We start from the raw sequence: 25297 nt of genomic DNA, 5'->3' as shown, positions 1-25297 counted from the left end.
GTTTCCTTACACCGCCCGTGGATCTGCAGCTTGCAGCTGGTTGTGCTCCCGTGGGCTGTAGCTTTCTGTCTTGTGTTCTGAGTGAGTCTTGTAAACCGCCAGCAAATGCGATGCCCCCCAAAGCCCGGCCTGTCTCTGCGGTCTACAACGGATGCCAACCTATTAAGCTTTTTAAACATTAAAAAACAAAAACAAAAAACAAAAAAACAACTCCCCCCCGCCACCCAAAACCACACCCCACCCCAACCCCACACCCCCACACACACTTTGGCACGTGAGCCTTGAGTTCTTCGAGCGTGTTCGTGTTCCCGCCCCTCCCCCACCCCAACATTTTAGAGTTGCTGTTTTAGGAGAATGACGGCCCCTTCTGCTTGACGGAAAAGGTCGCCACGAAGCACTGCTGTTCTGAGTAGCAAAAGGAGGAGGTACAAATGCTAAACTGGCCCCAAAAAACAGCTCTCAAGTTTAGCACTAGAATTTATGCAATGCTGCAAAACTTTTGTACCAGGATGACTAGTTTTAAACTGCTGGTTGATTAAATATACATTTACATATAGATATAGGTATAAAAATTACTAAGTCAACATTTGCTGTTTTCAATGTGAAAACGATAAAAATGTAATTCTGAATAATTGTGCATTTGCCATAGGGTCCTTGTTAAAGGGACCATAAAAATAATTTTGTAATAAAAAAACTCTTTTTTTTTTTCTTTTTTCTTTTTTTTTTAAGTTTAGTATTGCCCTCAAGTTCAAAAGTTTGGAGCAAACGTGCTGAGTAAGCAGGACTGGAATCCGTTCCTGCCAGGGATCTGGAAGCCTGAAATTTAGTGATCCCCGATGGCAGGCCCAGAGAACCTGGCAGCCACTGACTAGCTTAGCGTGACCGCTGCAGGGCTGGGCAGTGCCAGCGGACCCCGTTAAGCAATCGGCCTCCGCCTCACGTTTCACTGGCGGGTGCTGCTGGTCACCGATTCCCTGCGCAGAGCTCTGGGGGGGGGGGGGGGCACACGTGTGCTGGGGCTCTGCCTTCTCTTGAGCTACCGGACTGAGCAACTGGGGGTGGGGGGCGCAGGGCTGGGGCCTGGGCCGAGACCACTGAGCACCAAGGCTGAGGGTGACTGGGGGGCTGACCTTCTGCTCGGCTGGAGGTGGGGACGGAGGAAGGAATGGGCCTTTCAGTGATACAGAAGTTAGCTGTGCAGGAAGGAAAAGTGCATTTAAGGTAGCTTACAACAGATTAAGACCAAACTGCCACAGAGAGGGAGGAAGCACAGAGAACACTCCCTCCACCTGCCGTTGGTTGGCCATGCTCCTTGGATTCTGTGGGTTAACATTCATGCTTTCTGATGCGAGTCTGCTCGTGAAGAAACAGGAACACACGTTCTCCTGGTTCTGGCAGGTACACAATTTTCTTGGCAGAGTTCTTTTTTTGCCAAGTTCAGTTTTATTTGGTTCCTGCTCTGAACCGCTGTCACCGGAACTCGTAGATGGGTGCGCTGTGTTCGGGAACGTGAGTTAGATTGAGTGACTGATACCTGCAATGTGGGAAAAGAGAGAAACGGGAGGCAGTCTGAGCATCCTGAAAACCAAACAAAGGATGTCCAAAACTCCCTCCCTGCCACCGGAGCGCCTGACGGGCCACTTTCTCGGACCGGAATTCATCTCAGATCTCGTCAGCTGAACCGACTCTGGTTTTATTTGTTTCTTTGGTTAATCCTCCCGAATGGGGGTAAGAGGAGCTGTTTTTAGGCCTTTCCCTTTTGCTCTGACCATGAAGCAACCATGGTACGTCTCGCAAAAGGAGAGGCAGAGTACGCTGTGGGAGAGATGCAGACCGAGGCCCCGGGCCTCATCCTCACCTGCCACGCTGCCCGGCCTCCCAACGGCCAGCACCTCAGCTCCCCTGTGTGTCAGGCTGGAGCACCCTCGGGACTTCGTGGGTAACACAGGCACACCCCACTTCTCATGCAATGCAAACAGGCCATGGAAGAGAGAACTTCCTCGCTAACCGTAAATCTTATTTGACCCTTTGGCTTCATTTTCTGGCCTCCCTAGACACGGCTATTAGACTTTGAGAACATCAGAGCTCTGACGTGTATGTTTCTGCCCCGTCGGCAGGCTGCTCCGAGGAGCTAAGCAGATGAAAGGGAAACGGCGGCCGGGACAATCCACACAAGGGGATGATAACCCCCAGGGACAATCAGAGCTGATGGGGTAGACATCAGCTCTCCTCTTACTTGTTTCACAGAGGAGTGAGGAGGAGCACAGGAACAAGCAGTTTATTTCTCAACAACAACAGCAAAAAACAAAACAAAACAAAAAATCAGGAAAAGATTATGCATTAGCCATCGGAATATGTGAATCAAAACCACAAGACACCTGCAGATGTCGTAAGCGCTAGGAGAGCTGTAATTGTAAAGACATCATAACAAGCGTTGGGAATGATGTGGAGAAACTGGAGCCCTTGGGCCCTGGTGGGAACGTACCAGGGTGCAGCTGCTCTGGAAAACAGGGAGGTGGTTCCTTAAAAAGTTACAGAATTCCCACATGACCCAGCAATTCCACTCTTAGTATCTGCCCAAAGGAACTGAAAGCCGGGACTCGGATGCTTACACGCCCTCACTCACAACAGCATTATTCACAACAGGCAAAAGGTGAAGACAACCCAAGTGCCCAGCAACTGATGAACAGAGAAGGAAAATGTGGTACGGTGGTCCCCCCCTCTTATCTGTGGGGGATACGCTCAGGTACCCCCAGAGGATGCCGAAAACCGTGGATGGTACTGAGCCCCGTACGTATGGCATGGTTTTTCCTGCACATACATACCCGTGACAGAGTACAACTTACAAATTAGGCACCGTAAGGAGTTAGCAACAATAACTAGTCAGCAAATAGAACAACTATAACAATATACTGCAATAAAAGTTATGGGAACGTGGGCTCTCTCTCAAAATACCTCATTGTACCGTGAGGATGGGAAATGACGAAATGGGTGCGGGAGGAGACGAAACACGGAATGACAGAGGCGCTGTGACGGGCTGTTAGGCTACCACTGACCTTCTGACACTGTCAGGAGGACGATCGTCTGCTTCTGGGCTACAGCTGACTGCGGGTAACCGAAACCCCGGAAAGCAAAACCGCAGATAAGGAGGGGCTACTGTGGATCCAGGCCATGGAAAGTTATTCAGCAATAAAAATGGGGAGTGCTGACACCTGCTGTAACAAGGCTGAAGCTTCAAAGGCCAGACACAAAGGCCACATAGTGTATGGTCCCATTTATATAAAATATCCAGAACGGGCAGATCTACACAGCGAGGAAGTAGATTAGTGGTTGCCTAGGGCCAGGAGGGGATGGGGAGTCGGGTTGATGGTCAAGGGGTACGAGGGTTTCTCCCTGTGGCGATGAGAACGTTTTAAAATTGACTGCAGTCATGGCTGCACAGACCACTGACTTGTACAGCTTCAATGAGCAAACCAAATAGTGTGTGAATTAGCTCAATAAAGCTGTCATTTAAAACAGGATATAACATGTTTTGAAAACTCATTTGAAAACTGAACAACTACTGAAACCCTAAGAGTTGTGGCTCTCAGAGGCGCTGAGACTGCACTGAGCCACGGGCACGTATTTGCAGATATCACTGTGCTGCCACTGAACAAGGAAGTTGAGTCAAGCTGGGGTGGCATCACTTACAAGTCACCAAAGTGTGAAAAATTTGGAAGGGAATGAGGGGGTCTCTACATTCAGAGAGGAAATCAGGTATTTTATGATATGGTTCCTTCTTCAGGTACAGCCAGGTGCTTTGAGAAGCAGCGAGGAGGCAGGAGATTCCCCCCAAGAGGTGACAGAAGCTAGCACCCGAGGTGGCATTCAGTCCTTCACCTCAGGTGAGACACAGGGCAGGACCGCCAGCTCCACGGGGGGACCCTAGGTCACCAGACCGAGATCAAGTGCATGTGGGGCCAGCATCTGAGGAATGTGACCACAAAATCGAAAAGGCTGCTGACAGCAAAATTCACCCCAGCAAAATTCATAGTTGGATTTTACATTTTAGTTACTGATTAAATTTGGGAGGAAATACAAGAGCAGCAAGATTGGGAGAAACATTGCTGATAATACAGAACTGCTTGAAAGCTGTCAGCAATGAGTTCCTTTATCTAGCACTTCACTTTCATCTTGTTTACTCTGCTCCATGTAGAGGGACAGGAGCCCCTACACCAGCAACTGAGATCGCTTGGAGAGGCCCTCTGCATGCAGACAGAGCATGAAAGCTACGCAGAGACAGGGGAGAGGTCTTCTTTTGGTTTGGCAAGCCAAGGAAGAGCCAGGGGGACAGCAGCAAGCCGCCCCCTGCGCCTCCGGGGTTCCTTACCATTCTGAACTCCTATGGTAATAGTAGCCCTCTATGGAGGCTGCCGACTTCTGGAAGCAGATGTAATAGAACCCAGCAAAGGAAGCACCGCTGATGTCTTTGATCGTGTGGTCTGGGACCAGGAACTGTTCCTGCACACAGACGGAGGAGGTTAGTAACAGACGGTGTGGCCCGGCCACCTCTGGTGTTCCTCGTTAGCCTCCAGGTGCTTCTAAGGTTCCACTGTCACACGGCCTTGCCCAGACTTGCTGGACAATGGCCAACATGTGCGTTTCAACCCAACCTGCCAATAGCATCCGTGTGTTGCTCGAGTATTCTAGATGCTAACACAGGAGCCTGTGTCTTGAGCTCACTGAGGTCAGCAGTGAAGAGAAGGTCCTATGGTCTACATATCTCGTAAGTGAATCGATACCTACCTACCTTTCAGAGCCCACAGACAGAACCACCCAGGGAGAGAAATTCTCTGCTCCACCCCAGGAACTGGTGCTAGGTTCCTGATCACCTCTACAACAGCAAGTCACTTCACTCTGAGGGCAGATCACACCCCATAACACCCCCTGAAAAAGCTCTACGCCTCGGCGACAGCCATCAGAACAGCACCTTGGGAAGAGGCAAGCTTGTTATCTCTGGCTAGAGCCAAGCTGAAAGGACCTACTGTCCCAGTAAGATGAAGCCGGTGGCCCCAAGGCTCCAGGAGGTCTCCTGAAGGCCCACAGTGAGTCACCCTGAGAAGTTCTTTTTTTAAGTTTATTTTGAAAGAGAGAGTGGGGGAGGGGAAGAGAGCGAGGGAGAGAGAGAATCCCAATCAGGCTCTGCACTGGCCGTGCACAGCCCGATGTGGGGCATGAACTCACAAACCTCGAGATCATGACCTGAGCCAAAATCAAGCCACCCAGGTGCTCAACTCTTTTTTTTTTTTTTCCAAAACACTCTCATCTTTTCCTTTCCTAAACCTCTGAATGGTAGTTTTTAAAATTAATTTTAAAATAAGAACTTTGGAGGATACTTCTTCCAACATGTTATTTCACTGGCACACTTCCCACTAGATGGCAAGCTTACAGGGCAGGACCCCACTCTGACTCTCCACGCCTGGCAAGTGTCCACTCAGAAAGTGATGATCCCCCCCACCCCCCAAAAAAATTAGCTATACAAGCTAAAGATTGGGAATCACTGGGGCGCCCGGGTGGCTCAGTCGGTTAAGCGACCGACTTTGGCTGAGGTCATGATCTCATGGTCCATGAGTTCGAGCCCTATGTCGGGCTCTGTGTTGACAGCTCAGAGCCTGGAGCCTGCTTTGGATTCTGCGTCTCACTCTCTCTCTGCCCCTTCCCCGCTCGCTCGCGTGCTCTCTCTCTCTCTCAAAAATAAATTAAAAAAAAAAAAAAAAAGATTGGGAATCACTACTCTATCACTACTCTAAATGATTGGCTTTTCGGAAAGCTGGCGAGATTTCAAGACAAAACGGCTTTTCCCCGCAGATTGGGGACCAGGGGTTGGAAGTGGGTGTCCGTTCATACAGTGATTTCACAAACTGGCTTCACGATTGTGCTATCCTGGAGCTGGAACACAGTAAATACCATGCTATCAAAACAGGGAACACAAAAGCCTTGTCAGCCCCAAAGCCAATCTATCGAGTCCAGCCAGATGCAGTTCTCTGAGGGCTGGTGAGTGGAAAACCCAAATTCCATTCCTGGTCCCTCATTTCCTGAGCTGGAGGGAACCAGACAAGCTGAGACAGCACCGAGCCTTCAGCAAGGACGTGGTGAGGGAGCGGTCCCTTAAGGGGGTGTCGCAGCCTGTGGCTGAGAACCGGAGGTGATGGGTGACTGACTTTGGTTCTCCCCTGAATCCACAGGACACTTGGGAGGACTCCACCTGGACGGTCAAAGGTACCGAGGGGGACCACCCCCTAGCCACGAATTCGTCAGCTGACCACCAAACAGTTTAACCAAAGAGAAACCATCTGGGAGGGCAGCAGTCTGCCAGAGTGGCCTGGAGCTGTGCCCGCTTTCCGTGAGCGTTAAAGGCACCGCATGAGGACAGGGCAGATGGGGCGGTGGGTCCAATGCAGGCACTGGCACAGCCAGAAGACCGCCTGGGGTGGGGCCTTACCTTCCACCTCATGAAGACATAATCTCCATTCTTCAGCTCTTCGTAATCAAAGTCATCTGAATTAAATGATTTTGCATACTGATAAAAAGCCAGAAACTTGCCCTGAAAGCAAAAGACACAGCATGAGAACTGATCTACGGAGGGAGAGGCTGGTGTCAGAACAACCCTTCTGTGTCCAGCGGCGACTGCCTTTGCAAATGCGTGCCAGTTGCTGGAGGTGGCCTGACCAGAGCCAGCAAAGGCCGAGGCCCGGAAGGGGAGCCCAAGGTCTCCACCAGTGACCTCAGAGCTGGACTCCAGCTGAGGCATCATGGGGCTACGCCTGCCTAGTTCATGTTGTCTGAGGAAAGGCCCTGGGTTGGGAATGGATGCTATTCTGGGGGCCCGTTCTCAGGAAAACTTTGCACAAAGCCAGGAATGACTAGTGACATCTCTGTAAGGGAGTCAACAGTAGCAACAAGAGTCATGCAGAACAACTGAGAGCCAGCATGTCTCACCGAAGGGGGAGAGAGGGCTTACTACCGTGGGGTCCTCTGACAGAGTAGAGTGGCTTGGGGCCAGCTAGTGAAGAAGAAACAGGAAGTGGGTAATATACGATTAATTTCTTTTAAAAAAGGAGACCAGATGGACTTCAAGATGTATACAAAGCGGTTATCATCAAGGCAGTATGGGACTGGCACAAACACAGACACTCAGATCAAAGGAACAGAATAGAGAACCCAGAAATGGACCCACAAACGTATGGCCAACTCATCTTTGACAAAGCAGGAAAGAATATCCAATGGAACAAAGACAGTCTCTTCAGCAAGTGTTGCTGGGAAAACCGGAAAGCGACATGCAGGAGAATGGACCCGGACCACCATACACAAAAATAAACTCAAAATGGATGAAAGACCTAAACGTAAGACAGGAAGCCATTAAAATCCTCAAGGAGAAAGCAGCCAAAAACCTCTCTGATCTTGGCCGCAGCAACTTCTTACTCAACACATCTCCGGAGGCAAGGGAAACAAAAGCAAAAATGAACTATTGGGACCTCATCAAAATAAAAAGCACAGCGAAGGAAACAATCAGCAAAACTAAAAGGCAACTGATGGAATGGGAGAAGATATTCGCAAATGACATATCAGATAAAGGGTTAACTCAACACTCAAAAAACAAATAACCCAGCAAAGAAATGGGCAAAAGACATGAACAGACACTTCTCCAAAGATATCCAGATGGCCAACCGACACATGAAAAAATGCTCAAAATCACTCGTCATCAGGAAAATACAAATGAAAACCACAATGAGATACCACCTCACACCTATAAGAACGGCTAACATTAACAAGTCAGGCAACAACAGATGTTGGCGAGGATGCAGAGAAAGAGGATCTCTTTTGCGCTGCTGGTGGGAATGCAAACTGGTGCCGCCACACTGGAAAACAGTACGGAGGTTCCTCAAAAATTTAAAAACAGAGCTACTCTATGACCCAGCAATTGCACTACTAGGCATTTATCCAAGGGATACAGGTATGCTGTTTCGAAGGGACACATGCACCCCAATGTTTACAGCAGCACTATCAACGATAGCCAAAGTATGGAAAGAGCCCAAATGTCCGTTGATGGATGAATGGATAAAGAAGATGTGGTATGTATATACAATGGAGTATTACTGGGCAATCAGAAAGAATGAAATCTTGCCATTTGCAACTACATGGAGGGAACTAGAGAGTATTACGCTAAGCGAAATTAGAGAAAGACAAATATATGACTTTACTCATATGAGGGCTATAAGATACAAAACAGACGAACATAAGGAAAGGGAAGCAAAAATAATATGAAAACAGGGAGGGGGACAAAACAGAAGAGACTCTTAAATATGGAGAACAAACAGCAGGTTGGTTACTGGAGCGGTTGTGGGAGGGGGGATGGGCTCAATGGGTAAGGAGCACTAAGGTATCTACTCCTGAAATCATTGTTGCACTATATGCTAACTTGGATGTAAATTTAAAAAATAAATTAAATATATTAAAAAAAGGGACACCAGAAATAGATTACAAAATTGTGTCTCATGATCCTATTTTTATTAAAAAAAAAAAAAAGGTCAATACTTGTTTTAGCTTTGGTATTATTATTATAGATAATTTTTTTCCTTTTGTCTTTCCATTTATTCAAATGTTTAAAAACAAGCATGTAGGGGCGCCTGGGTGGCGCAGTCGGTTAAGCGTCCGACTTCAGCCAGGTCACGATCTCGCGGTCCGTGAGTTCGAGCCCAGCGTCGGGCTCTGGGCTGATGGCTCAGAGCCTGGAGCCTGCTTCCGATTCTGTGTCTCCCTCTCTCTCTGCGCCTCCCCCGTTCATGCTCTGTCTCTCTCTGTCCCAAAAATAAATAAACGTTGAAAAAAAAAATTAAAAATAAAATAAAAAAAAAATAAAAACAAGCATGTAATAATTTTATAAGAATTACACCTCAAATAAAATTTAAGATACAGAATTAGTAACCCATAGAATTTGTCACACATGTATTTCTATCCTCAGTAGATTAAGTTTATGGAATCTGGACTTTATGGTACCACCATGATACCAACTTTATTATCACTCAGGAAAACCTGAGCAGGAAATAATACAGTGCCTCTGAATTTAGTTTACAGGAAGTCCAGTTTTATTTATTTATTTTTTAATGTTTATTTAGAAAAAGAAAGAAAGCCAGAGCATGAGAGGAGAGGGGGAGAGAGGGAGGGAGACATAGAATCTGAAGCAGGCTCCAGGCTCTGAGCTGTCAGCACAGAGCCCGATGCAGGCTTGTACTCATGAACCACAAGATCATGACCTGAGCTGAAGTTGGACGCTTAACTGACTGAGCCACCCGGGTGGCCTGGCAGTCCTGGTTTTATTGCACTTCTCTTTATTGCTGTTTGCAAATGTCGCATTTTTTTATAAACTGCCAGGGTTCCTGGCAACCCTGATCGAGCAAGGCTATTGGTGCCATTTTCCCAACAGCATTTGTGTCTCTGTGTCACATTTTGGTGATTCTTGCAATATTTGAAGCTTTTTCATTACTATTTTATTTGTTATGGTGATCTGTGATCAGTGATCTTTTTTTTTTTTTTAATGTTTATTTTTGAGAGTGCAAGCAGAGGAGGGGTGAGAGAGAAGGGGGACAGAGGATCCAAAGTAGGCTCTGTGCTGACAGCAGTGAGCCCGACATGGGGCTCAAACTCACGAACTGTGAGATCATGCATGACCTGAACTGAAGTCAGCTGCTCAACCAACTGAGCCAACCAGGCACTCCTATGATCAGAGTTCTTTTTTTTTTTTTTTTTTAACGTTTATTTTTGAGACAGAGAGAGAGAGAGCATGAACGGGGGAGGGTCAGAGAAAGAGGGAAATGCAGAATCCGAAACAGGCTCCAGGCTCTGAACTGTCAGCACAGAGCCCGACGCGGGGCTCAAACTCACGGACTGCGAGATCATGACCTGGGCCGAAGTCGGAGGCTTAACCGACTGAGCCACCCAGGCGCCCCACAGAGATCTTTGATATTACTATTGCAATTGTTTGGGGGCCCACATAAGGCGGCAAACTTAACTGATAAATGTTGTGTGTGTTCTGACTGCTCCACTCACTGGCTGTTCCCCCATCCGTCTCCCTCTCCTCAGGCCTCCCTCTTCCCTGAGACGTAACAATACTGAAATGAGGCCGATTAAAAAGCCTGCGATGGCCTCGAAGTGTTCCAGGGAAAGGAAGAGTTGCACGTGTCTCACTTGAAATCAAAAGCTAGAAACAATTAAGCTTAGTTGAGGAAGGCACGTCAAAATCCAAGAGAGGCTGAAAGCTTGGCCCCTTGCATCAAACAGCCGTGTTGTAAATGCAAAGGAAAAGTTCTTGAAGGAAAGGAAAAGTTCACTCCAGTGAACATATGGATGATAAGAAAGCGAAACAGCCTTATTACTTGTTTGTTTATTTTTAAATGTTTGTTTATTTATTTTGAGAGGAGAGAGAGTGAGTGCACAAACAGGGGAAGGGCAGAGAGAGGGCGAGAGAATCCCAAGCAGGCTCCATGCAGAGCCCACTGCAGGGCTCGATCTCATGAACCATGAGATCATGACCTGAGCTGAAGTCAGGAGTCAGGAGCTTAACCAACAGAGCCACCCAGGCGCCTCCTCAAAACTGCCTTATTACTAATGTGCAGAAAGGGTTAATGGTCTGGATAGAAGGTCAAACCGGTCCCAATGTTCCCTGAAGTCAAAGCCTAATCCAGAGTGAGGCTGATTCTTTTCAATTCTGTAAAGGTTGAGAGAGGTGAGGAAGTGCAGAAGGAAAGTCTGAAGCTAGCAGGGGTTGGTTTGGGAGGTTTAAGGAAAGAAGTCATCTCCGTAACGTAAATGTGAGAGGTGAAATGTCAAGTGTTGATGCAGAAGCTGCGGCAGGTTATCCAGAAGATCGAGCTAAGATAACTCATGATGATGGCCACACTCGATGAAACAGCCTTCTATTGGGTGAAGACGCCATCGAGGGTTTTCATGGCCAGAGAGGAGAAGTCAATGCCTGGCTTCGAAGCTTCATAGGACAGGCTGACTCTCTTGCTAGGGGCTAATTCAGTGGGTGACCTGAAGTTGAAACCAATGTTCACTTACCATTCTGAAAATCCTCGGGCCCTTAAAATTTTATGCAAAATCTACTCTGCCTGTGCTCTATTAATAGAAAAAAGCCTGGATGACAGCACATCTGTTTACAACATGGTTTACTGAATATTTAAAGCCCACCGTTAAGACCTACTGCTCAGAAAAAAAGATTCCTGCCTACTGACAATGCACCTGGTCACCCAAGCGCTCTGGTGGAGACGTACGGTGAGATTAATGTTGTTTTCATGCCTGCCAACACAACACCCGTTCTGCAGTCCATGGGTCAAGGGGTAGTTTTAACTTTCAAGTGTTCTTATTTAAGAAGTATAGTTCATAAGACTATAGCTGCCATAGATAGTGATCTCTCTGATGGATGTGGGCAAAGTAGACTGAAAACCTTCTGGAAAGGGTTCACCATTCTAGGTGCCATCAAGAACATTTGTGATTTTTTTTAAAAAAAAAAGAAAGAACATTTGTGATTCATGGGAAGAGGTCAAACAATCAATATCAATGGGAGTTTGGAAGAAGTTGATTCCAACTCTATAGATGACTTTGAGGGATTCAAGACTCCAGTGGAGGCAGACGGGGTAGAGATGGCAAGACAGCTAGGGTCAGAAGTGGAGCATGAACGCGTGACCGATGGCTGCAATCTCGGGATGAAACTTGAACGAATGAGGAGTTGCTTCTGATGGGTGAGCAAAGGAAGTGGTTTCCTGAGATAAGATCTACTCCTGGTGAAGATGCCATGAAGATTGTTGAAATGACAACAAAGGATTTAGAATATTACATGAATTCAGTTGATAAAGCCACAGCAGGGTTTGCGAGGACTGACTCCAATTTTGAAAGAAGTTCTACTGAGGGTCAGATGCTATCAAACAGCATCCCGCACCACAGAGAGATTGTTTGTGAAAGGAAGAGTCGGCCAATCAATGAGGCACACTTCACTGTTCTCTTATTTTAAGAAATTGCTACAGCCATCCGACCTTTGGCAACCATCACCCTCATGAGTCAGCAGCCATCAACATCAGGTGAGACCCTCTACCAGTGGGGCGCCTGGGTGGCTCAGTTGGTTAGGCATCCGACTCTTGATTTCAGTTCAGGTCACGACCTCACCATTCGTAGGATTGAGCCCTACATCAGGTTTGGCTCTAGCAGCGTGGAGCCTGCTTGGGATGCTTCTTGCTTCTCTCTCTGCCCCTTCCCTCCCCCACACTCTCTCTCAAAATAAATAAACGAAAAAAAAAAAGACCCTCTACCAACAAGATTGGGACTTGCTGAAAGCTCAGAGGATGGTTAGCATTTTTTAGTAATAAAATACTTTATTTATTTATTTTTTAATTAAAAAAAATTTTTTTCTTAATGTTTTTATTTATTTTTGAGACAGAGAGAGACAGAGCATGAGCAGGGGAGAGGCAGAGAAAGAGAGGGACACACAGAATCTGAAGCAGGCTCCAGGCTCCGAGCTGTCAGCACAGAGCCTGACACGGGGCTCGAACTCATGAATGTGAGATCATGACCTGAGCTGAAGTCGGACGCTCAACCGACTGAGCCACCCAGGCGCCCCAGTAATAAAGTACTTTAAAATTAAGGTATGTACATTGTTTTAGACACAATGCTATTGCATACTTAACAGAGTACAGTGTAGCATAAATGTAAATTTTACATGCACTAGGAAACCAACAAAATTCATTTGACTTGCTTTATGGCAATGTTTGCTTTGTTGCAGTGTTCCGGAATGGACCCTGCAATATCTCTGAGGCAGGCCTGTATCAGGTGCTGCAAATCCCTGGCAGACAGAGGTGCAGTACAGAGCTCCAGGAGCCCCACATGGGCATCGGGGACTCCTGCATGGGCCGGGAGAGTTACGGGAGACTCTGAGTCCTGCACAGGTCACCAGGCTGCTGGGTGAAGAAGAGCCCTTAGGCCCAGCTCCTGGTCCTCCCCCATCTAGCATGCTGGGAAGGACCCAGGGAGGCCTTCTTAGACGCTCTTTCACTCAAAATATTTCAATTTAGCCTAACAGAGGTAGGAACAGATATTTCCCAGTATTCTAATGGAAGTCTGGAAAATTAAGAGTTGCTTTCTATGTATTTAATTCGTAGCCAACCTAACTTAAAACTGACTTTTCATAGAGTCTCAAAAGACCTTGCTTTTTTGCAGAACCAATTTGAGCTGGAAAACAAAGCAGGATGGGAGACAGGCTGTCATTCGGTACAAGAAAGATCAGGAAGATCGTTCTCACGGGGACTGTCTGGGAGAGGAAGGAGCCACCTCATGAGGTGTCGAGCTGTGCAGGAAGAGCCAGCCTTGGGCAGGGTGGGGTCAGATGGCACCGAGGAGCCCTCCACCACTTTCTGATGCCCGCACGACCGTGTGCCACTCGGGCTCCCCAACTGAGTATTTTTTTTTTTCAAGTTTAAGAGAAAAAGAGAGAGCGAGCGAGCACGGGAGGGGCAGGGAGAGAGGGAGAGGGAGAGAGAATCCCAAGCGGGCTCCGAGCTGCCAGCGCAGAGCCCGACGCGGGGCTCCAACTCATGAACCGTGAGGTCATGACCGGAGCCGAAACCCAGAGTCGGACACTTCACTGACTGAGCCACTGAGTGATCCCCCGACTGAGAATCCCCAGAGACTTGGCTCTTGTTCATTCTCTAGTATTACAGTATTCTCTAGTATCCTCTAGAGTATTACGCAGTATTACGCAGTATTCTACAGTATTCTCTAGTATCACGCAAATGACTGACTTTCAGTTCTATTTGCTACAATAGTCAAAACATGTAGCTCACCAAAAAATGGTTTTAAAAGCTTAAGTTTAACTGAAACTCAACATTTGAGAGATGTTCCTTTCCTATCTCAAGTAGGAAACATTAATAAGCAAAGCAGCTAATCTATAGTGATGTTAACCCAGACGAGGGTCTGCGGTCAGGAGTTTTCTCCAAGGAGTATCGTACCAGAATCAGGAGAGACTTGAAGAGCCGGGTGTGAGTGGCAGTGGGAAGCACGAAGAGTTCTAGAATCTTCATTACTGACACAAGAATTTCTGGTGGGTTTAGAGGGTGAGCACATTGGACTTCCCTAGTGTTAAACCAAAATTCATCATCGCCCTGGTCAGCTAAACCGGAAGGCTATCTTGACAGGTAGAGAAATGGATTTTTGAAGACACAACAACTCGTGTGAAAGCCAATGAAAAGACTTGAGGGCAGTAACGATGAGTTGTCTCCAAGTGCTCCCTACTGGTGAGCTAGAACACACTCCACTTTTGACACTGAAAAGCAGGGGCACTGGCATTTCCGGTGACATCCTGATGGTACTTCAGCTGAGCCTGGGTGTGTCGGTCAGGACAGGTGGGCAGGACAGGGCACAGTGATAAGACCCCGAGAGCTAAGTCTCTTGGCTTCCCGGCAGCGCGTGGGCGGCCCAGAGTGGACCAAACACCTACTCACCCAGTGTTTCCGATCAACGTCTTCGTCTGCGTCCCACTTCCGCGTTAAGAAAGGGTGTTTTTTGCTGATTATTTCTCCTTCGAAGAAGGTCGTGAGAGTTGGATACTCCTATGGTAAAAGCCCAAATACCAAAACAAGATGTTGAACAGCAGTTTTAACCTTTCCCAAAGGAAAAATCAACCTTGCTCTTTAACTTCTTCCTAGGACTTTGAAAAAATGGTCATACTGGCTAAGTAACAACCCAGAGTTAGGTCCAGGGATTTGCCGATGGCTGTGGAGTCAGCTTGAATTGGAGGTGCCCACAAAGTCTCTTGGACGTTATGAACTTTGCCAGAAGCAGAGAACCCTTCCCTGACTTCGTTTGTTATGTACTAATCACTCGAAAAGAACCTGAACAAGTAAATTCTGAGTATTCTAGGATGCAAAGCAGATGGTAACTAAGTTGATTTTACTTTCCAAGAAAAACACCCCAGGAGGCTCCACAATCACAGCATTCACAGCTCAGTCTCCCTGACGCCATGCCCACTGGTTCTCAAACTAGCTCAGTCATTTGTCTCCTGTTCTTCAGGTTTCTGGGGAGTGGGTTTTTTTTTTTTTTTTTTTTTTTTTTTTTTTTTTTTATTTTTTTTTTTTTTTTATTTTTTATTTTTGGGACAGAGAGAGACAGAGCATGAACGGGGGAGGGGCAGAGAGAGAGGGAGACACAGAATCGGAAACAGGCTCCAGGCTCCGAGCCATCAGCCCAGAGCCCGACGCGGGGCTCGAACTCACGGACCGTGAGATCGTGACCTGGCTGAAGTCGGACGCTTAACCGACTGCGCCACCCAGGCGCCCCGGGGAGTGGGTTTTTTGTGTTTTTGTTTGTTTGTTTTTTTTTTTTTTGGTTGTCGTTGTGGTTGTTTTGTGTTCTTTTTTTAAAGAATACCTTGATATGTTAGAGTAACATTTAATTTTATCATATGAACTAAGGCAATTTATATTAGGGAAAATATACATAAATCACGTCTGCAAGGGAAAATCACAACGGAAAAAAAAACAAAACATGGGGAAAAATAAGCTGTCATCCTAACCGGGTGCTTAGAATGCTCTTGTCAATCTTATTTGCTATTTGTTCATCCGCTAAGAAGAAGGCACCAAAGATTCTGAAAAATACTAATGGAAGAAAAAGTTAACAATTTAATAAGTCCACCATTTCTCTGCATTTGTAAAACCCAATCAACTGACTGACCAACTAACCAACCCTTCAGCCCAGCCTGCCAGCCTCTGGTGCTTCTTGGAAGCATGATAATGGTGGTCAGTGGCCTGGCAAACCATGGATCACAGTCTTAATGTCCCTGGGACTAGAGGTCCCACTTTCTTCTTCAGACACTATGTATGCCCCCCTTATTCTGCATCAAACATCTACGTGTGTTTAAAATCAATCTGTTCTGGGGCGCCTGGGTGGCTCAGCCAGTTAAATGTCTGACTTCGGCTCAGGTCATGATCTCGCGGTTCATGAGGTTGAGCCCCGCACCAAGCTCACTGTGGTCGGCGTGGAGCCCACTTTGGATCCTCTGTCTTCCTCCCTCTCTCTCTCTCTCTCTGCCCATCCCCAGCTCATCCTCTCCCTCTCTCAAAAATAAATATTAAAAAATTTTTTATATAAAAAATAAATAAAATAAAATAAAATAAAATAAAATAAGATAAATCTGTTCCGATGGCTTTGCTATTTCTCTTGGCTTGGCCTGCCATGATGTAGCTGTGGACGTCGCTAAGAGATAGTAGCTCCCAGGAAACAGTATGGCCGCCCGCCCGCACAGGAGCAGACTGAAGGGGCCTGCTTCACTACCCACCACCGAGGCTGGCGGCTGTCTTCACAGTGAACTCTGAGATATATAACGCCCCCACCCCCCACCAAACCTCAACCCTTTACCCCCGACACGGTGGCCGGGTTCCTCGTTCAGGTATTTATATATACGGAGTGAAGAAATTAAAGAGGAGATTTCCTAAATGGAAACCTGATTTTAAACGTATAAATAAATTATCCTCATCTGTTTTAGGAAGAACTGCTAAGGGAGAAAGTTCTGTATCAGTACCTGACTTGAGATTTTAAATTATTTTATTTTAATGTTTCTTCTTTTTTGAGAGACAAAGAGAGACAGAGCGTGAGCGGGGTAGGGGCGGAAAGAGGGAGACACAGAATCCGAAGCAGGCTCCAGGCTCTGAGCTGTCAGCACAGAGCCCGACGCAAGGCTGGAACCCACAAATCGTGAGATTATGACCTCAGCCGGAGTCGGACGCCTAACCACCTAAGCAAGCCACCCAGGCTTGAGATTTTAAATGAAAAGCTATACATATTGATTTTCTGAGGTTTTAACTTTTTTTAGCTTCCACAAGAGAGAAAAGAAGGAAATGATAAATGGGCCCTCTTACAATACGAAGAAAATACTTCTGGTTCAAATAGAAAGTCTTCCTAGTGAGCTGATTCTGTACTGACATCTCTCTAAAAATATCTCAGGCAGTAGATAAGGGTGACTGCAAGGTACCCCGAACTCTGAGAATTAAAATAAAATAAATACTGCCTAATGAGTGCGAGTCAATATGTACAGAAGTTACCAAAACCACGAACTATCTCTCGGGGCAGGACCAGGAAATTTAAGCACTTGACTACAGCCAAAGTGGCGGTAACGTATAAACTCAAAGGAAAAACTCTGTCTGCGGGAAGGTCGTCAAAAAAACGAGTCAGAGAGAAGAGACACGGCTAGCACCCCCCACTGTCACCCCCAGAACAGGCGTGGGCTTACTACAGTGGGCCTAGCAGTCGTGGCATTTAAGTCGTCCAAACTACTCCCCGCACGGTTAACAGGCCCACCAAAAACTCTCCAGTAATGGGTCTGGCTTTCCGTGTAGACCTGCCTTCTGGGGGGATTAACACCCACTGGCTACTGAGTCAGAGAGGACTTCTGGAACGTGCATGTACCTCATTTTAGAAATGAGTAAATGAGCATTCTTGTTTATACATCAGTCTTGCTGAGTTTGATTAGCGTGACCTATCTCCCTGGCCTGGCTCAGAGCAAGTCTAGCACAAGCTCAGCAGAAGCTTTCAAACCTGTCTAGTGAGTGAGTGGAGGGCCTGGCCGTGACTCTCCCAAGGCTGGGCTCCTAGGCCCTGTGCCAGCTTCTGGGCCTCCCTAGAAATGTCCCTTCTTTCTGCTGGTGGCGGGCTCAGAATTGCAAAGAAAATGCTACCTGATGCCCATTCTTCACAATTCTGGCATTCCAATTCCACAAGGCACACGGACTTTGTAATAACTGTGCTCGTTCGTGAACGTGAGGCAGCCAAGAGACCAATGATCTCCAACTTAATAGTTAATTTTCCATGTGGTGTACACGAGGAAGACTATGGCTAAAACTCAACCATTTAAATGCTTTTATTAAAATCAATTACATATTCGATATCCTAACAACTATAAACGTTAAAGCAAACAAACACGAACAGCTGTATTTTAGAATACGGGTATAAAGTCATTCAGAGAATCCTCACCCTTTCTGGCATTTCAGTGATCGTGTCCAGTGACCACGTACTGGATTTAGAATTTCAAAGGTGAGTCCATAGTTGTACCACACCATGACTATCCTAGAAGCCAATGAACTGTACATTTTATTATTGTTTTTTTTAAGTAGGCTCCATGCCCAACGTGGGACTTGAACTCACGTCCCTGAGACCAGGAGTCACATGTTCTTCTGACGGAGCCAGCCAGGCACCCCCTGCATCTTACACGGGTGACCTGTGTGGTATGTGAACTGTATGTCAGTAAAGCAACTAAAAAGGTTCTTAAAAGAGATGAAATCCAAAGAACCCTGACGTCCTAGGAGCCTCGGAAACACAGCCGCCTTTCTCTAATTCAATGCCAGTTGAGGGCCACACCTGAGTCCACGGCTCAACCCGGCGCAGACCAGTCTGGGGGGCCATGTGCTTGTGAGGCCGCTCGTGCGCGGGCGGGAAGAACTGGCCAGGGGGATGGTCTCCTCATCCCTGTCATGAGCCTAAGTCCCCTTCCCGAACCGGCCCCAGCGAAGGGATGAGCTAGCAGCTCCTCAGGGAGCCTGCTGCTCATGACTCAGAGCTTCCCCCACCTTGTTAGGGTTACCTGCTCCTGATGGAAACGTCACAGAGGTTCTGTACACGGTTTGGGGATTTTTAATGCTACCTGCCATTTCCGTGCAGCTTCCTATGACCAGAGTGGCTGGTTTTAGAATCAGTGCTAACATTCCAGGTGACAGATGTTGCTGGCTTCCTCATGAAGTTAAGTGTTTTCCTGCTGGTGAGTAAACAGGAAGACCTGGTCTGCGCCGGGTTGAGCCGTGGACTCAGGTGTGGCCCTCAACTGGCATTGAATTAGAGAAAGGCGGCTGTGTTTCCGAGGCTCCTAGGACGTCAGGGTTCTTTGGTTTTCTATATTCCCAGGAGTTCTGAGATTTAAAAAGTTGGTTCAAGGAAAGGAAAACAGTCTACATTTCCACAGCAGCTACTCCTGTTAGAAACTGGATGATGACTTTTTCATTGTTCCAGTGAACTAAAAGGTTTAAGGAATTCCAAAGACCTTGGCTCTGGAAGGATTAATGCTTGCCTTAGAAACCTTAAAACTTCCGACGGCAGGTGAGGAGGGTCGTAGCCGTGTTCTTACCACATTTTTTTTTTCCACAAAAGGATTAAAAATGAAATCAACAGTGTTGGTAACAACACGATGTATTTATAAACTTCTACAGATTTGTGACTCTGTATACTTTCCAACAGGGCACAGGAAAACCACATGCTTTGAGCTCACTGTATGAGAACGACACTTAACAGGGCACTTTAATCAGGCCTCAGAGTTGACTGCTGGCCCTTCACACTCTGAGCACGAGGAGCACGCGGTCCACCTTCCAGTTCTAGTTCGTCTGAGTGAGTGCTTACCTCAGTAAGGCCTTTAATCTTCAGGTACCCACAAAGGTAAGAGTTCCCCGTGTCCACATGCTGGAAAGAAAGGACACACAGCCTCATTACAAACGGAGGAACCACTGGGAGACCAGCTGGGGCTGCTGCGGAAAACCATGTGCCCGGCCGTCAGAGGCCAGGTGGGCTGAGGGAGGCCCGGAGGTTGGTGGGCGCCTAGCACGGCCAGGGCTCACCTGCCTTTGAGACCTTTGTGAGTCCCCCCCACCCCCTGCCCCGCCCCGCCCCCGTGCCTGTTCAGAAGCTACCTGATCTCAGGACCCTCTCAACCTCCTTCAGCTGAGTATCTTGAGACCAAAGTGCCTTTCTGGAACAGTGGGCCCGCTCAACACAGGTCTCCGACTGGTCTAAAAAATGTACTCCTCGCCCGTATTTATACTCAGCACAATCCCGCATTATTTCTTTACGAAATGGGCAGCACATCCCGGCAAGGCATCTTCGGAAGACTTCTCTGGCAAAAATTGCAGTTGTGAACCAAGACGCTGACCCCAGAATGGAAAATACTGGGAGGGGCCACGCTGCCCATTTCATATATGAATGCTTGTGTCTCCTGATGAAGAGTTAGGAGCCTAAAATAAACAGGGGTAACAGGCAACATAGATTTTGAGGTGTAGTATGTACCAATTACGGGTTGCTGCGACATGGCCCGGTACCTACCCTACAACCAAATTCCTCCTTTTCCATGCTGGCAGGGCCCAGATCCCGTTCTGACACCTACCCTGCCCCCACAAGACCCGATCAGCCTGACGGGTGCAAGGCAAACCCGTGCCCCTGTCCCCTTGTGAGTCATCAGTTTGGGGGTGAGTGACCCGATTCTGACCAATCAGGTATGTGTGTAAGTCTCCTGGGTGCTGCTGGGAAAGACTGGGGCTTCCAAAGAGGCTCTCTTTCTTCCCGTGACGGTGGCAGCACCTGCACGCGGTGCCCAGGGCAGCCACGTAAAGACCCTGAGGGGAAACAGGCCGGGAAATGCCAAGGATGGCGGCACGGAAACGTGGAAGGAAACGGGCCCCCGCATGAGCCAGTCTGGAGCCAAGCCACCTCCAGGCTTCTTGTAAACCTGAGACGGCAGGTTCACCCCTTCTTTTAACTATTCCGAAAAGGGTATGGCTACCTACAGCTGAGTGCGCCCTAAATGAGCCATTTCACCCAAATCCGGATGGACTGATCCCCAACAGGCAGATTTTCAGATTTCACGCTGGTTGGACTCACGGACAAAGCAAACCCCCAGAATTAAAGCAAGACAAAGCACCCCGGTGCTGCAGCACGCTGAGATTTTCGTGTCAAGCGAGGTCTCATTTTAAGCAACTTGGAGAGTCTTGTGGTGTTTATCAGGTCTGGGGACTTAACGACTTCCAATTACACCAGAAATCAAATACTAAGGCCATCTTTAAAAACTGTAATGAATGCAGTCAGCCAGATGAGGTCAGCACCAAAGCAAATGGGCTTCGATAAAACTAAAACGCTCCCACAGTTCGGTGCTGGTGACAAAGGTATTCCATGTGAAAACCGCCCAAGCATTTAAAATATCCTCATCTCCGGGCCTCGGCGCTGGACGTCATCCAAAGTGGCTGATCTGCACTCACACGGTTCAGCAAAGAACTTTCATTAAAAGACACACAGCTCTAACCTGAGGCCTTAAATTTCACGTATGCAGTTCTCACTGAATTCAATATAGTTTGGGGCTTCACAGCTGCTGGAAAGGGTATCAGGTGGCCAGGATACCTGCTAATGAGATTAAAAACTGAACTGTAAATTGGCTAACATTTTGCGCGGATTATCACGTGCCTGAGAATCAGAATTGCAGTTTGGCCTCCGTTCAACCACGGGTCTCTCCCATTCTGCCCAAATTGATCTTGGTGATGGTGGGTGAACTCAAATACACTACGACGCAGAGAACTTTCACCCAACGACGGACCAGCATCTCCATGGGAAGGATGACAAGGCAAACGTTAGGCAAGGAAGTCTGACAGCACAGCTGTGTCCAACAGCTGCTCTTTTTAATATGCTGTCACGGTGACCCTGGCCTTCACGTTACTCTTGGCTCTTTGGATGGCAGAGGAGGAACAGAGTCGTCAAAGTAACAACGGCAACAACAAAAACCTAGTCAGAATCTCACGAAGGTCTGGGGGAGCTCTTTAAACCGGAATTTCAAGAAAAGAAAGTGCTCCAAAAAAGCACAGGAAAAGATGTGCAACATCGTTAGCCAGTAAGGAGATTCCAATCAAAACCACAATGAGATAACCACCTCACACCCACTAGCATGACTACAATCAAAAAGACGACAAATAAATAGCAAGTGTTGACAAGGCTGTGGAGAAACTGGAACCCTCATCGCCCGGTGGGGGGAGTGCAAAATGACGTAGGCACTTTGGACGTCGGTCTGGCAGTTCCTTAAAATGTTAAACATGGAGTTACCATAGGACCCCGCATTCCACTCCTAGGTTTCTACCCAGGAGAAATGAGGACGCGCCTACATAAAAACTCGTACAGGAATGTTCACAGCATCACTGCTCACAAGAGCCAAAAAGTGGAAACAACCCAAATATCCATCTACTGCTCCAAGGATAAACAAAATGTTGTACGTCCGTACAATGGATTATTATGCACCCCCCCAAAAAATAATAAAGCACTGACATGCTATGACATGGGTGAACGCTGAAAACATTATACTTGGAGAAAGAAGCTAGACACAAAAGGTCACACAGCATACGACTCCGTTTAGTACAAAGTGGCCAGAATAGGCAGATCTTAGGGAAAAGAAAATTAGTGGCTGCCTAGAGTTGAGAAGGGGTGATGCTAAGGGGTGGTGTTTCTTTTGGGGGTGATGTAAAACCAGATGATGGAATAAGTCACATGCCACTGACTGTCTCAATGATGGACAAACAGGTCACCAGCCCAGAAGTAGGGCAGCATTCCTGGGCATGACCACCGCTCCCACCATCAAGACATCCTACCGGAGTGGCTTCCAGCCATCAGCCAGGTTTCCGCTCTGGGCTACCCTGAGACCAGTCACGCGCCAACTCAATCACCACGTACACTGGTTCGCGAGGAAATGGGCATCTGACAAGACTTCAGAAACAACACACCCATGACAGAAGGGGGTGGCTGCTGTGAGAACCAAAGACAACTTCTCTTGGACACTTAGCTACCCTGCCAAGTCGTCCCCTACCACCCCGGAAACCATCAAATGAAACAATGGGTGCAAATTCAAGATCATTCCAAACATGACCCACAACCAAGGATCTCACTTCCAGAATTTTATGATTTGTTGCAGAAAAAAAAAAAAAAGCCTTTACTTCATAGTAAATTCTCACATTTTAAGCAGAAGGGAAGAGGGATCACCCTATCATAGATCTAATTATGGAGAACGAATGGCTCAGTCATTAGTTTTCCAGTTATAATAAATATCATGGCTCATGATAGCAACTTAAGTTTACAGACCAAAGATACGATTAACACGATGTTTTCCCAATCGAAAAAAGAGGAAACTGTTGATTCCCACAAAACAGTAAGAAAAAAGAGGTTAAGGATGCCCTGCTGTTAGCAAAAAGAAAATGTATCCCCACTGACTTTTGGGTGGGAGACCCACTTGCTCAGAGGAGAGGCTGTTTAAGATTTAACATTTTTAAAGAGCCAAGGGCACATAAGGAAAAGACACGGCTTACGTTCTGTCCTCACGCATGGGGGCAGTAAGGTGGCACACTTAGGTCCTCAGAGCTCTTGTGAGGCCTTTCAAGGGGCCAGACGTTTGGAGGGGCTTTGGGGAACAGCCTAGGAGGTGGGGCGTCAGGCTAAGGAGAAAAGGGGGCAAAGGGAGGAGGAAAGTGGGTCCTGAGGCAGGTAGGGGTAGCTATGGAGGAACAGTTTTGCAGGGAAGGGGGAGAGAAAGGAGTAATAACTACTGTTGACCTCCTCCGGCTGGGAAAAAATATCAAGTGTGTTACCACTTGCATGAGAGGGGTGAGGTGCGGAAAAGGGCCAGAGTGGGTAAAGCTGAGCTCCAAAGCTATCAGGGGCTGGCAGCAGGTACTTAGAAATTCAGGTCAGACGGGGGGGAGGTAGAGAGACAGCAAGGAAATACTGTGTGAGAGATAATGCTGGGTGAGTTCGATTTCCCAGCACATGGGTATCAGACACCGGGAGGAAGCCCTGGCTGTGCAGATAAAAGTTAAGACCATAGAAAGAGGGTCCCCTGGAGCCAAGGAGAAGGAAGATGAAGGTAGGGGTTGGGGAGGTATGGGGAGACAGGTCAGGGAGACCGGGAGGGGACTGGAGGTGGCCAGAGAACGGAGATAGGGAGCATGAGAAGAAACCTAGAGTAGGAGGCCTGGGGCTGCCGGCAGCTGGTTGCCTGCGCCAGTTAGAGACCGGGGGGCAGTGGGGGGCCCCAGGAGGCAAGATCGCCAGTTAGAGACCGGGGGGCAGTGGGGGGCCCCAGGAGGCAAGATCGTAACAGACTGGGAGGAGCTCCACCCAGCAGCACCCAGGATGTGAGTGCCTGGTCTTGAGGGGGTACCAGAGGCGAGGAATCAGTTGTGGACTGGGGGCTCTCAGGCTCAGGGGCTAAGGGAGGGAGGATGCTCCCAGGTCTGAGGGGGCACTAGGCTCTCCCAAGGAAGAAATCCCGGGAGGAGGGCCCCAAGGTTTGAGGATCCCTGGAACTGAGGAAAGGGGAGGGGTGGAGGATTGTCTCAAGTCTGGGATAATTTGACACGGGCCCAGCCATGGCTAGGGTTCCCAGGCAGGAGAAACCAACGGAGAGTTCTTCAGGTTCTGGGAGGGACTGGAGGGAGAGCTGATCTTGGGGCGACAGGTCCTGGGGAGGAAGGACTCAGGTCTGAGGGTGGCCAGTCACAGGGGGCTTCCGGATCCCAGGCAGGCCGGTCACGGGCTTCGAGTCTGGGAGAGTGTTCAGGGTCGGCCAGGAGCTGCCCACGACAGGCTCCGGTGTGAGGGGCAGGTCAGGGTTGGGGCTTGGAAAGTGTGAGACACCAGCTGGGCAGGTCCCGGGGGTGAAGCGCCTGGTGCAGGAGGCCCGGCGGCAAGGGCCTGGTCCGCGGCTGCGGGCTCGAGGAGCCGGGGGCGGGCACGGCCAGTGAGCGCCGCGAGGAGGCCCTCGGGCCCCGGCCCGGCGCGGCCCGGCGCTCACCTGCAGCACCACCTCTACGTCGTACGAGTTCCCCTTGCTCTTCTGGTGGCCGCGGAACTTGGAGCCGCTGTAGAGCAGGCTGGTGGCCACGCCGGGCTGCTGGGTGTTGATGGGCGGCGGCGGGATGAGCGAGGCCGCGGAGGCGGCCGAGGCACCGGCCGGCGGGGGACACTCGGTGCGGACCGGCATCGCGGGGTCCCCCGGAGCCAGGGCTGGGGGGAGGGGGAGAGGAACCGCCGCCGCCGCGCGGGAGCCGAGGGGGGTGGCAGGGAGGGAGGGGCCGGGGCGCGCACGCGCAGGGTGGGGGCGGAGGGGGGACCACCCGCCCGCTGCCTGCGGACCAAGCGCTCCGGCTGCCACCGGGACCCCGGGACCTGCGAGCAGGGCCTCCCTGTCCTGAGCTGAGTCCCCCTCCCCACTTGCCCTCGCACACACACCACCCTTCCGATTGGCTCGGGCGCGCCCGGGGGGCGGGAACAGGCTCACGCGGCGCTTCCACCCATTGGCGGGCGAAGAAAACACGTGGCGGGGTGCGCGAGCGGCCCTCTGGGACTTGTAGTCTTCATCCCGAGGCGCGGCGTGGAGGGGGCGGGGCGAGGTGCGTTTGTGATGCTGATTGACTGGGGGTGTGCGCAGGAGGCGCGC

General features: G+C 48.8%; 1 protein-coding gene across 1 annotated transcript; it reads right to left on the bottom strand.

The window, feature by feature from the left end:
* Positions 1–305: 305 nt before the first annotated feature.
* GID4 (GID complex subunit 4 homolog) lies at positions 306–25036 on the bottom strand. Its single transcript, XM_047089864.1, has 6 exons — positions 24653–25036; positions 19462–19521; positions 14526–14633; positions 6482–6583; positions 4370–4500; positions 306–1534 (listed from the first exon to the last, which is right to left on the bottom strand). The coding sequence occupies exons 1-6, from the start codon at positions 24839–24841 to the stop codon at positions 1471–1473; spliced, it is 654 nt and encodes a 217-aa protein (XP_046945820.1). The 5' UTR covers positions 24842–25036; the 3' UTR covers positions 306–1470.
* Positions 25037–25297: the final 261 nt, after the last annotated feature.

Source organism: Lynx rufus, unplaced genomic scaffold (genome assembly GCF_022079265.1).
Source record: "Lynx rufus isolate CCGP_SWC_20201006 ecotype Redwood Valley unplaced genomic scaffold, mLynRuf1.p SCAF_28, whole genome shotgun sequence".
Classification (NCBI taxonomy): Eukaryota; Metazoa; Chordata; class Mammalia; order Carnivora; family Felidae; genus Lynx; species Lynx rufus.
Note: the sequence above shows the minus strand (reverse complement) of the source record. Positions and strands in the feature narration are given on the sequence as shown.